This window comes from Hyperolius riggenbachi, chromosome 1 (genome assembly GCF_040937935.1).
Source record: "Hyperolius riggenbachi isolate aHypRig1 chromosome 1, aHypRig1.pri, whole genome shotgun sequence".
Lineage (NCBI taxonomy): Eukaryota > Metazoa > Chordata > Amphibia > Anura > Hyperoliidae > Hyperolius > Hyperolius riggenbachi.
This window is the reverse complement of record NC_090646.1, coordinates 241,040,241-241,053,963: the sequence shown is the minus strand read 5'-3', so window position 1 is coordinate 241,053,963 and position 13,723 is coordinate 241,040,241. Positions and strand designations below refer to the sequence as shown.

Here is a 13,723-nt window from a genome sequence, read left to right as displayed (position 1 = left end):
AGTGAAGGAGTTGCTCCTGAAATTTAACAAATTACAAGGAAAAATTAAAACATTTTGAATCCCTTTGCTAAAAACAACTATTCAGCCTGTAGCCCATGACTATAAATTAGAATATCTTAACAAAATATATGTTTGAATGTAAAAATACATTAACCACTTGATGACCCACCCTTTACCCCCCCTTAAGGACCAGCGTGGTTTTTAGTGATCTGTGCTGGGTGGGCTCTACAGCCCCAGCACTGATCAGGGTGCAGGCAGAGAGATCAGATTGCCCCCCTTTTTTCCCCCCTATGGGGATGATGTGCAGGGGGGGGTCTGATCTCTTCTGCCTGCGTGTGGCTGGCGGGGGCGGCACCTCAAAACCCCCCTCCGCGGCGAAATTCCCCCCTCCCTCTCCTACCTGTTCCCCCCCCCGGTGATCGAGGCTGCACAGGACGCTATCCGTCCTGTGCAGCCAGTGACAGGACGTCCCATGTCACATGGTGGCGATCCCCGGCCGGGGATCGCCGATCTGCCTTACGGCGCTGCTGCGCAGCAGCGCCGTACAAATGTAAACAAAGCGGATTATTTCCGCTTGTGTTTACATTTAGCCTGCGAGCCGCCATCGGCGGCCCGCAGGCTATTCACGGAGCCCCCCGCCGTGATTTGACAGGAAGCAGCCGCTCGCGCGAGCGGCTGCTTCCTGATTAATCAGCCTGCAGCTGGCGACGCAGTACTGCGTCGCTGGTCCTGCAGCTGCCTCTTTGCCGACGCACGGTATAAGCGTGCGGTCGGCAAGTGGTTAATGTTAAAGTGAACTGAGTACTATTTGTAGCACCAGGTCATCTCAATAGCACATTAAAAATGCATGCTAACAACATCTCTCCTTATTAAAAAAAACTTCAATTTTACCTTTTATTCTTACATTTAAAAGTTAGCAGAGGTTTTATTAGCCAACTTCAGCCGGACGGCCCGGCCCAACCACAGAGGTTTCAGGCAGCTAAGGACTAATTTAATTGTTTTATTGCACACATTAGCAGAAGTAAACAATACTTTCATCAATAAGGGAGTGGGTAATTAGTACAACTGCTTCAAATAATTATCCAGAGGGAAGGAGTGAAGATAGCATTTGTGACTTCTGTAAATAAGAAAAGCTAAAGAGGACAGAGGAACATGGCAGCTCCTACAGCTATTAGAAACCAGGAGAAATTCCAGGGAAATAAACGATGCTTAGTTCCCTTTAAGTTTCACACAAAGCATTGGAAGCCTGATGCTGAATTATTTTTGCACTCTAATTCCAATTTATAAAAGGAGAAACTTGCTAATTATGGATTGTATAAGGTTTCAAAAGGGAAAGCAAGAAATGTGCTACCTACAAGCTCATTGTAGACCCAGTACAGGAACCAGAAAAAAAGATTACATTTCTGCATATAAAGATGATGAGGGTTATTCACCTCAAAGGTTCACTAAAAGAGGTTCTGCTTTGCACTGAGCACAGGTCTCTTACTCCCAGGGGATCTTTGGCCACCAGTCACAGCAAGCTTTTTTTTATCTTGAGAGCTTGGTATAGTTTCCTGCCCACCTATTGGCTGGCTAGCATCACCTGATGTTTCATTTGGATAATGACAGAATGAAAGCCTGCTCTGCTCTGTTATGTGGTCATAAATTGGCAAGGTGGAACCCTTTCCAGCAAATATAATATATTATTTTCCTTTTGCAAAGCACTATGATGTACAGCAACGAGGGGTTAAGGTATAAAGTATGGATCCCATTTTATGAGATAGATGCTAACAGAAATCACTATGACAGAATTATTAAAAAATAGGGTTAGCAATGAAATTTCCTATGCACCTCATGCTTCATGTAAATAATGTGGTATGTGTTATTTTTAGATCTGTGCAAGTGGAATTTGCCATACTGATGACCATGCTTTGTCAGGAGGGATGGCCAGCTTAAATTTCCCCGTTATTTTGGGCCATGAAGGAGCTGGAATTGTTGAAAGTGTTGGAGAAGGCGTGACAAAAGTTAAACCAGGTAACTGCAAACTAAATTAATACTCAAATGAAGGACTGAGGACTGGTGGTGAAGTATCCTCTAAAATACAAAAAAAGTGCTTCAATTATAATGAACTTGATTTCCTTTGCATTTACTGTGCATCTGGATAGATGATAATCTTCATTGACCGTTATTACGCTCTTAATATTTCTCTTAATATTTCAGCAATGAGGAGAAGGACCAGACCTCAGGGACCAGGCGCGGGCAATTGTCAAATAATACCATTATAGACAAACTGTAAATTCACATACTAATGACAGCTAGTAAATCCAACACAGCCATGACAACAAGCAGGAAAAAACTCAACCCAAAAATCATTTTGTGACCACGGTCCGCATTAAGGTGCCCATTAATGATCTAATTTCCCATCTGATCCAATCATCGTAATCCATCAGAAATGAACATATATGACAACCAACAGAGGGGAAATTGATAAGCATTCATATCAGACCAAAAAGAATCGTTTTGAAATTTAAATCTATGGAACAATCAATAAACCAATTGTTCATTGTCGATCATCACCATTAACAGCACTCCAATTTAACCAATTGTATGGTCGATGGTATCGGTGATTGTACCATTAAAGGGCACCTTTAGGCTGTGTGTGTTAAAATGTAGCTTCTTGTAAGTAAACTCTCTCACCAAAGTTTACCATAGTAAAAGCAGTGGAGTGTTGTACCGAGCTAGCCATCAGTAAAGGCAAGAAGTTTTGAATCAGGATGATACCATTTATTGGCTATGTTAGAGATAAATAAAAAAGTCGGCTTTCGGCTAATAAGCCTTCATCTGACTTAGTTCCTGCATGTATTGAGAAGATTGTCCTTATATGCATGAACAATGTCTGGTGAAGACTCATTAGCCGAAAGCTGACTTTTTATTTATCTCTAAGTTAGGCTAATAAGCCTTTATCTGACTTAGCTCCTGCATATACTGACAAGATTTTAAAAAGCTGCGCAAGTTTTTTTAGGTCTTTTTTTAGTTCAAGGAATGTGCAATGCATTGTGGTATCTTTCAGCATAGTAGAAGCAGTAGAGTGTTGAACCGTGTTAGCTATCTGTAAAAGCAAGAAGTTTTGAATCAGGATGATACAATTTATTGGCTAACTTAGAGATAAATAAATAGTAAGCTTCCAGCTAATAAGCCTTCATCTGACTTAGTTCTTGCATATATGGACAAGATTGTCAGTATATGCAGGAACTTAGTCCGATGATGGTTTATTAGCTGAAGGATTAGTTGTTATTTATCTCTAAGTTAACCAATAAATTGTATCATCATGAAAAACTTCAAAGTTTACCATGTAATTCAACGTCAAGTTAACACTTGCAATGCCCATGCAGATTGTAATGTGCCTGGTGCTTTTGGCTTGAGTGTTAAGAAATTGACGTGAGGGATATTGGTGAGCAATTTCTATTGCATTTGCATATAATTTATCATTAAAAATAAAAAAGTGTTCCCAACCCTAGTGCTTGACCCAAATATGTACAACCGAGTATTACCAGAGTGGCATAACTGGCCAGTATGGGCTCTGCAGTCTGAACAATACCAACCCATATTGTCTTGACAAGGTGGTGCCTTGCCAAAGGGAGCAAAAGTCCTCCTCTTGCCAATCACACTTGTCAAAGGGCAAGGATTCATCCCCATCTCAGTGTTTAAGAGATGCTGAGGGCCATTAGCCGCATATCTGTGGCAATAGATTTTGGGAGGCTGACTTATAGTAGCATCTGGAAACCACCATTAATAAAGGGGGGTTCCAGGTATCTAACATCATTCGGTTTTATGGAGTGATCATAGGTGTACATTAGTACCTCTTGTTCATCTGCAAATAGTTAGATGTAAAAACTACCCAACATCATAAAAATAAACCTAGATATTTCCAAGAAGAAGATTTATTTATTGTATTTATAAAGCGCCAACATATTACGCAGCGCTGGACATTAGTTTAGGTTACAGACAATATTTACATGACATACAGCAATATGACAATACAGGAATACAAGAAAAACCAAAACATGCAGCACAGTATGAGTACAAGGTAATGCTTAGTCAGTCAAGGGATGGGAGCTTGGAGATTAGGCAAGTTTGGTTCACTCAAATGCATAGCATGGGTGCACAGTAATGGAGGTGCATGATCAGGTAGGACACAAAAGGAGGAGGACCCTGCCCAAAGGCTTACAATCTAGAGGGAGAGGTAGGGACATGAAAGGTAGGGGTCCACAGTTCAGCTGTGGGTTTGGAGCACTTGTGATGGGTGGTAGGCCAGAGTGAAAAGGTGAGTTTTGAGGGCCTTCTTGAAGATGTTGAAGGAGGGGGCTGCCCTAATGGGTGGATGTAGGGAATTCCATAGTGTTGGAGCAGCTCTTGAGAAGTCCTGGAGGTGTGAATGGGACTGGGTGATACGGGGGGCAGTCAGGCAAAGTTCATTGGAGGAGCGGAGTGAGTGGCTTGGTGTGTACCTCTGAGTAAGATCGGAAATGTAGGTTGGACAGGTTTTGTGGACAGATTTGTAGGTCAGACACAGTATCTTGAATCTGATTCTGGACTGGATAGGAAGCCACGGAGGGGAGCTGCCATGGTGGAGCGATGGGATGAGTGGATAATTCTGGCTGCCGCATTCATGATGGACTGCAGCAGGGCAATTCGGGTCATAGGGAGACCAGACAGAAAGGCATTGCAGTAGTCAAGGCGGGAAATTATGAGGGCACGAATGAGGAGTTTGGTGGTGGCAGAGGTCAGGAAAGGGCGGATCTTGCAGATGTTACGAAGGTGGAAGTTGCAGGACTTTGTGAGGTTTTGGATGTGGGGAGTGAAGGAGAGTGCGGAGTCCAGGGTGACACCCAGACAGTGGGCTTGAGAGGTAGGGCGAATGTTAGTGTGGTTAACAGTGACATACACATCTGGGAGGTTTAGGGCTATCCGGGGTGGGAAGATCATAAATTCCATTTTGTCAAGAAGAAAAAAAATGATTTTACAATTATACAATATAATAACATCTGCTCCATTTCTGTACTACAGTTATGCTAACCAATGGAATCCCCAGCAATTGTCATTTGTCTCAGGTGTGGGGTAGTTGTCCTCACCTCCTCTAGCAAGCTGAAATGGGGCTGAGCCTTTTGTCCTTGACATGGGCAAAAGTCCTTGGCAAGGAGGGGAGGATTCCCTGGCCCATATGCAATTCACTTTTTCACCTAGGTGATATTTTTATAAGTTGTCATAAAATGCTATTTAAACCACCAGCAAGCAAGAAAATGCTCAGAATAATTTTGATAGTACCTCTTCACCAACTTTTTGGTACTTTTTCAGTTGTAAAATGCTCAAAATGTTGTTTACAGGGAAGATGAAAATTATCTCCTTGGAGAAAACTCAGGTGAAAAAAATTAATTGCATATAGGCCCCTCAGTCTCAAGAACCATGTCAGCTGGTATTCTGGCAGTTTTACAACACATTCCGCCTATCTGGCACTACTACACTGCATGGCCGGGGCCTCACTGTTTTTCATTTAAGAACATAGGAATGCAGTAATTAAACAAAACAAAAAAAAGGAAAATTAAAAACATTTTTGTGCAAAATATCCACTCTCCTGAGATGAGTGGTATGTCTTACCACCTGGGTAAAACAAGTCAACATCTTTGTGCTCACCTGTCCACAAACAACCTTGCCAGTAGTTTTAGGCCCCACCATGCTTATTTGGATTGCTCTGTTTGGATACACACTGCCATGTTATTGGTATGCGGTTCTATAGTTTGTCATCACAGTGTATTGCTAAAGACAAAGGCACAAAAATGCAGTTTCCATCAATAGTGAATCAATATCAGCTTCCCTTATGGCAGCCTAATAGTATCCAATGTAAGGTCACACTGAGTGGCATAGCAATAGGAGTGCAGAGGTTGTGACCGCACCAGGGCCCATGGGCTTGATTGGCCCTCCCTCAACCCCAGTATTAGTTCTTTATTCGTCCTGTGCTGGTAATAATAACTTCTATAGATGCTTTTGATAGTAGTAATCATTAACAAACTGTTCCCCATCCTCTTCTTGCATCTCTGGTACTGTGGTTGTCCTTGGAAGGTATTGGTGCACTGTATCAGATGTTATGTATAGAGTGCTTGGGGGCCCAATGTAAAACTTGCACTGGGGCCCAGAGCTCCTATGCTACACCACTGGTCACACTATTATGCCTGCAAAAGACTTTTCCCCTCTGACTCGTAATATCTATTCTTTATATTTTCTTCCATCCCTTTTTTTAGGAGATCACGTTATTGCATTGTGCAGTCCAATGTGTATGAAGTGTAAATGTTGCCTGCATGAAGAAAGTAACTTCTGTGTGGACAATGAGTAAGTAGTTTATTTCATACCTCCATCACTAGACCTCCAAATACTTAACCCTGGTTTATAAGCAGAAATAAACATTCCACTTAAAAGGCACCCTGTAGTAAAAACTTGAGCAATATAATCTTAAAGTGTACGAGGCGAAATGTGACATGATGAGATAAACATGTGTATGTACAGTGCAAAAAATATTAATAGCCAGTTTTTAGTTTTTTATTTTGCTGCCTGAAAGAGTTAATTTTCAGCCATGGAAGTGACAGCTTTTGTCTTGGCGGTAGTTTGTCGGTAATATAGTAAACATCACTAATAAAATTACAGGAATACAACTTCTGAAGGCAGGGGAGAGATAGAAAGGGGTCAATAGTTCATGTATTCTAACTCTGGGAAACTTGAAGAGGAACTTTCACAAACAGGGAAAAAAATAAAAATAAATCAATACATTGCAAAGTGGGAAATTAAAACATAGAAGAGAGATCAAGAAATTATTGATCCTCACCATGTAATTTGTTCATGTTATTTAATCCACAATCAGCCTGCATGTAATCATCTTTACTACTGGCAGACATGAAAAAAATACACAGCATAAACTGCCATTAACCACCCCCGAACAATTCCGTAGGCCAAAAGGTTTTTTTTTTTTTTATAGATATACATATGCACAGAGTTAGATACTGATTGCTTGGTAGTTGGAAACAGCCCTTATTTCCCACAATGCAACAATGCTCCCACAGTCTGATGTCAGGACCTAGGTTTGGGACTGGCTATTGCCGGTGGCTGAATTACTCTTTTCTTTTACTAATTTTTGCAGCTGAAACGCCAGGCTGGTACAGAAATGATTGGCGCACTGCTGCACCAAAATCAGCTGCCTACAAAAACTATGTGTCTACATTTTTAGTTGCACCATATTCTGCAGCAGATGGAATCAGTAATGAGCAATACATGGCAATATTCTTTTTGCATTCATTTTCGCAAAAATATAAAAGGAAGACGGATCGGGGGTCACTTGATATGCACTGTGATTCTATTTCATGCACTTTACTCAATTCTCAATTACTCAATTGCACTTTGAATTAATGTATTTATTTGTAGCACAGGCACTTTATATTAAATATATTATATATTTATAAATGGAAAAGTTAGCAGGGGCAGAGGATTTTATATTAATTGTTTTTAATATGTATCCCATATAATTATTGTGTTATCATGTATTGAATACATACATTTTGTCCTTTTGCATTATATCATATGGTAGTGCTGTCTGATTTTTGGTGAGAGTTTTTCTTTCTTAGTTTTGCTTTTCAATATTCCCTTTATCAGCAAACCATATACTGTAAATGTATAATTGGTTATTTTACTCCCCTGTATTTTTTTTTGCAAATATATATGCTATAATGATTGTTTACACTTCTTACTTTACCATTGCAAAAATGTTTACAAGAATTACAAAAGTGGTGTCCACCAAAATATATATAACATAAATCCTGTATATTTTTTGTGTTACAGTGTTGGCAAAAACAACGGGCTTATGCTTGACAAAACCACCAGATTTTCTATTAATGGAAAGCAAATCTACAACTTCATGTCCTGCAGTACATTCACTGAATACACTGTTGTGGATGAATTTGCCTGTGTGAAGATTGACCCTAAAGCGAATCTGAATGAAGTGTGCCTGATTGGATGTGGATTCTCCACTGGCTATGGAACAGTCATCAACACTGCAAAAGTATGTCTGCCTGCATATACAGGGACAGATTTACCATAAGGCACTGTAGCACGTGCCTACAGGCGCCTAATGATGGAAAGGCAGCTCACTCCCCTCCCCTTGTGCCTCTCTCCCTCCTTCCCTAGGAGGATTGTAAAAAAATTTCTTACACAGCTGGTATGATTAACCCCGGGATGCCCATGAGGTGGGGTGAGGCAGTTTCCTCAGGTGGCGGAAGTGGGGAAGCGGCGACCACTTGCCTGTGGGTGGGCAGGGTGCTGAGTTGGAGGTGGTAGCAGTCAGGAAGGGGGAGCAGTGGGCACAGTGGTGGGGAGGGAGGTCAGACCTCCCTCCCTCACCTGGGGCTTCCCCTCCTTTGCTACTCCTCCAGCTATTTGCTCAAAATTTAATTACAGTCAGCCAGGCAAAGGGGAGAGCAATGACTCACCTACTTCCTGGATCGTGCACTGCATTCCACTGTTTGTGTCACTTCCTGCAATACCGCCCACTGTACTTCAGTGCAGGAAGTGACCTGAGCGGTGGAAGCAGCGCAGGATCCAGAAAGTAGGTGAGTCATTGCTTTTCCCACTATCTGGCTGACCATAATTAAATGTTGAGCAAATAGCTGGAGGGGGAGCAGGAAAAGGGCAGCCCCAGGTGAGGGAGAGGGGGTCTAAAGCCCCTCCCCACTCCTGTGCACTCTGCTCCCCCTTCCTGGCTGCTACCCCCTTCAGGCTACCTATAATGGGGGCAATTATACTACCTACAGGGGGGGGGGGGCGGCATCCTCACAAGTTTGCCTCAGGCGGCAAAAAGTATGGAACCGGCCCTGGGTATGATCCACTGTTCTAGGAACATTTGTATTACACATACTGCTGTAGTAGCTGATTCCAGGCCTCATCTCTTCATATAAGGTTGACATAATTGCTCTAGAAAGTCTAAATTTTATCAACACTTTCTAATCTGAATATTCCTCTGAATCGGTTCTAGCTTTAAATGCAAGCTTGTTGATGAGTACAGCCCTCCTTCTTCTTCTGCTTCTGTGTAGAGTGCTGCAAAATGTAAGTGAGTTGGACTCACAAATGTCCATCTCACACTAAGGCCCTGATTCACCATTCACTGGTAAGATTGGCATGCCCAAGCAGCACATAGCAATTTTACCAGTACTAACATGAGGAGAGCATTAACCCATTAGCGCTACACACATTCACAGGGGTAACACATGTTATGCCGCACTTAACCATAGCAATGTGTGAATTAACCAAGTTTCACACATGGTTCTAATGGGTGAATAGGTAGCGCTCTTGCATTCTCAATGGTAAAATTACCATGCACTGCCTGCGCACTGAATCAGGACAAAGGTGAGGTAATAGTGCAAGAGTGCAAATCCTGAAATAGGGCTGTTAATGGTTTATAGTTAAAATGTAAAGTACACAAACATCTTATGGCATTGAGAAAACTACAGTTACGCATTTCTACTTAAATAAAAGATAAAGGTAGGATGAAACACTGGGCGGTATCTGTCACTCACTTATCTCTTTTTTAAGTATGTTCAGCTATTTTATCATCACAACATTGCTATGGAGCATCCTGTTACCATATAATAACCATTCTTCTTACCTTTTCTCTCCCACTAGGTGAAGAAAGGAAGCACCTGTGTTGTATTTGGATTGGGTGGAATCGGCATGTCAGCTGTGATTGGCTGCAGAGTTTCTGGAGCTGCCCGCATTATTGGTGTAGACATCAACCCAACCAAATTTGCCAGAGCTAAAGAGTTGGGATGCACTGAGTGTGTAAACCCAAACGACTGTAACAAACCAATCCATGAAGTCATTGTGCAAATGACAGATGGTGGAGCAGACTATGCATTTGAATGCATCGGTAACGTTGAAGTGATGGTGAGTAATCAAAATTTGAGAAAATATTTGAGGCAGATGTTCCAAGAACTACATATGTGGCATGGAGGATTTTTGTTGCTTTGCTTTTTGGCACTAATATTTGGGCATTGTTTCAGGTTGGTGGTATCAGAAATAATTATCCAATGTCATATTAATTAATCCTCAATTAAATATCATAACACTTAGTCCTAAATCGTGCCGTTCACAAACCTCTAATACCCTGCTAAGCCTAAAGTGTAGTGTTTGTTTATAAGTATGTTTTAACCTCCTTGCCGGTCTAATTCCTGCCGGCATGGAGGCAGCGCCGAACTTTTTTTATTTTTTATTTTTTTTAAATCATGTAGCAAGCCCAGGGCCTGCTACATGATAGCCGCTGAGCGGCGGCATCCCCCCACCCACTCCGATCACCTTCGGCGATCAGAGTAAGCAGGAAATCCCGTTCAGAATGGGATTTCTTGCAGGGCTTTCCCGGTCGCCATGGCGACGGGGCAGGATGACGTCACCGACGTCATGGATGTCGGGACGTCCCAGGGAATCCCGATCCACCCCTCAGCGCTGCCTGGCACTGATTGGCCAGGCTGCGCAGGGGTCTGGGGTGGGGGGGGTGGCTCGGCGCAGCGGGTAGCGGCGAATCGGCGGGTAGCGGCGGCGATCGCGTACTACACGCAGCTAGCAAAGTACTAGCTGCGTGTAGGAAAAAAAAATTATGCAAATCGGCCCAGCGGGGCCTGAGAAATCCTCCTGCGCAGGTTACCCCGAGCTGAGCTCAGGATAACTGGCAAGGAGGTTAAGTGAGCTTGAGACAGAACTTTTTAATAAAAGAAAAACATACTACCTGTGACTGGGGGCTAGCCAGATCAGATAGCCTCAATTACTGCTCCTGTGGCAAGAAATCCTGTAGTTTCGGTTTCAGTGACCCCTGTGGTAGTAGAAGCAGAGAATAAGAACGACAGCCAGGTAACCAGTATTGCTTAAAAAGTAACTGTCGTGCATAAAATTATTATTATTACTTTTTATTTATATAGCGCCAACATATTCCGTAGCGCTTTAAAATCAAAAATCAATTCTTTATTTTTATCTGGTAAACAAGTAATAGGGATGCTAACCAGGCAATCCAAAAGTTAAAATCGCTATTACTTTTCTTGTTGATAAATGCTCAGTGACTCCTATTTGGTACCCAAAAAAAGAAGTTGCAGGGCATGCTGGGTTGTTCTTTTTTGCTTCTGTACTTTCCCCCAGACTTAACTAATCTAGCCTGATTGGCTAAAGCCTCTTTCCCTCCAGTTTTCCCCTCCCATACCTCGGTTCCTCTCTAATTGGCCAATATTTCTCATGCTGAGGCAATGCACTTTCTATAATGAAGGGTGGGCAAATCAGGCAGAGGAGACTACGGGAGGAAATTACATCAGAATTGGCTTCAAAATAGCCACACTTAACCACTTCACAACTAAGGGGTTTTACCCCTTCAGCATCCGAGCAATTTTCTCCTTTCAGCGCTCCTTACATTCATTCGCCTATAACTTTATCATTACTTATCACAATAAAATGAACTATATCTTGTTTTTTTCACCACCAATTAGGCTTTCTTTAGGTGGGACACTATGCCAAGAATTATTTTATTCTAAATGTGTTTTAATGGGAAAATAGGAAAACATTTGGAAAAAAAACATTATTTTTCAGTTTTCCGCCATTATAGTTTTTAAATAATGCATGCTACTATAATTAAAATCCATGTAACTTATATGCCCATTTGTCCCAGTTATTACACCGTTTAAATTATGTCCCTATCACAATGTTTGGCGCCAATATTTTATTTGCAAATAAAGGTGCATTTTTTTCAGTTTTGCGTCTATCCCTAATTACAAGCCCATAATTAACAGTGTTATACCCTCTTGATATAAATATTTAAAGATTTCAGTCCCTAAGGTAACTGTTTAAGTTTTTTTTTTATTGTAATTTTTTTTTATTTATTTTAATATTACAAAAAAAATAAAATATTGGTAACTGTGGGAGTTAATGAGTTAAAATTAATAGTGAAAATAATGTATTTGTATGTGAAAAATGTTTTTGGGTGTAGTATTACTTTTTGGCCACAAGATGGCCACATTTTTTTTGCAGGCGTCCTACAAGCGTCGGAAGGATGCTTGCAGGAAGGGAGGCTGGGAAACTGAGTTTTTTTCACAATGATCGCGCTGCATCTCATAGAAGCATGCCGATCATTGCGGGGGCAGAGATCAACGAATGGGAATGGATTTTCCCGTTTATTGATCTCCGGGCGAGCGGGCGGAGGCTTGTACAATCGTGGGAGTGCGCGCACGTGCGAGTGGGAGCGCGGACAGCGGCTGACAGCGGCGGCAGTGGTGGGGGGTGCGGATATCTACGCTCCGGGCGATATACTGTACCCGGGCGGCGAAGTGGTTAAAATGGGAACTGCTAAGAAGGATTTCCTCTTTTTTTACTGTAGAAAAAAATCACTAAAATCAAAACATGTACAGTGCAATACATATGTTATGTAAGTAGAGCAAGTATTTATCTACTTATATATGTGTTTTTTTTACTAAGATAGTATGGCTGACAGCTCCTCTTTAAAAAGAAATGCATATGGCAGCCTCCATATACCACTCGCTTCAGTTGTCCTTCAACCACTGAGGTTTTAGTAAGGTTCTCCAAACATTTCTTAAGTGTTACCAAATGTGTATGCTCTGCATGCCTGCAAGGGTAGGAACTTCCTCCTATTGTTTCTTATTTTGTGGTAATTTATCATCCAGCAAAGGTGCCTGTAATCCTGAATTCACATGGAAAAGTCACTATTGTGGTGAAAAAATAATAACTGTTCACCTGCTAAATGACTTATAAATACATACATACCCATTTAAATTACTTCCCCACCACATGTTAATTTCCCTTAAAAACCAGAGCAATGTTCACGTTTGATGTTCCTCCCATTAATTCACCAATAACTGTATTGCTACTTATCACACTGAAATGATCTATTTTTTTCACCACAAATTAGGCTTTCTTTGGGCTGTGCTTTTTGCTAAGCATTATTTTATTTTATACTAGCTGATGGCCCGGTGTTGCCCAAGTATGTATTTGGCTAGTGGTGATTCCACCCACTTTCTCTAACCCTAACACACAATTAATCAATTACCTAGTTTGTGAGCTTTGCGGTCTTTGGCATCAATCATTTTCATTGAAATTAAACAAATCTGATTGGCTGTTTGTGGCTCCACCCCCTTTTCTGAATTTGAACCCCAGTCACCCAATGACCAACTGTACCAGGTTTGAGGTTTGGGCCATTAACAGTGCAAGATTGGCAGCAATTAAATATTCCCCTTGAAAATCAATAGGTGAATTTTGATTGGCTTTTGTAGGCTCCAGCCACATTTCTGAATATTAATCCCAGTCACCCAGTGACCAACTGTGCAACGTTTGAGAACCCTACCATAAACAGTGTAAGAATGGCTGCAGTTTACATTTTCCAAGTGACATTTGTATTTGTCTCCGTCCACTTTTTGGTTATGGGGATAAAAAGTATCCTAAATGTTATTCCAGGTAATGCACTGTATGTGCCAAATTTCACTCAAATCCGTTCAGCCATTGTTGCGTGATTAAGTAACAAACATCAAAACATCCAAACTTTTCATTTTTAATATTAGTGAGATCACTGAGATGCATTTTAAAGGGAACCAGAGATGCCGGACATGAAAAAAGAAAAAATATTTCATACATACCTGGGGCTTCTTCCAGCCCCATAAGCCTGGAT

General features: G+C 41.5%; 1 protein-coding gene across 1 annotated transcript in view; it reads left to right on the top strand.

The window, feature by feature from the left end:
• Positions 1–13,723, top strand: part of LOC137504096 (alcohol dehydrogenase 1-like) — a 43,932-nt gene that overhangs the window by 21,206 nt on the left and 9,003 nt on the right. Inside the window, exons 3-6 of the mRNA XM_068232077.1 lie at positions 1,872–2,013; positions 6,276–6,363; positions 7,861–8,080; positions 9,697–9,957. Coding sequence (XP_068088178.1) covers positions 1,872–2,013; positions 6,276–6,363; positions 7,861–8,080; positions 9,697–9,957 — 711 coding nt within the window. The remainder of the gene's footprint in view (positions 1–1,871; positions 2,014–6,275; positions 6,364–7,860; positions 8,081–9,696; positions 9,958–13,723) is intronic.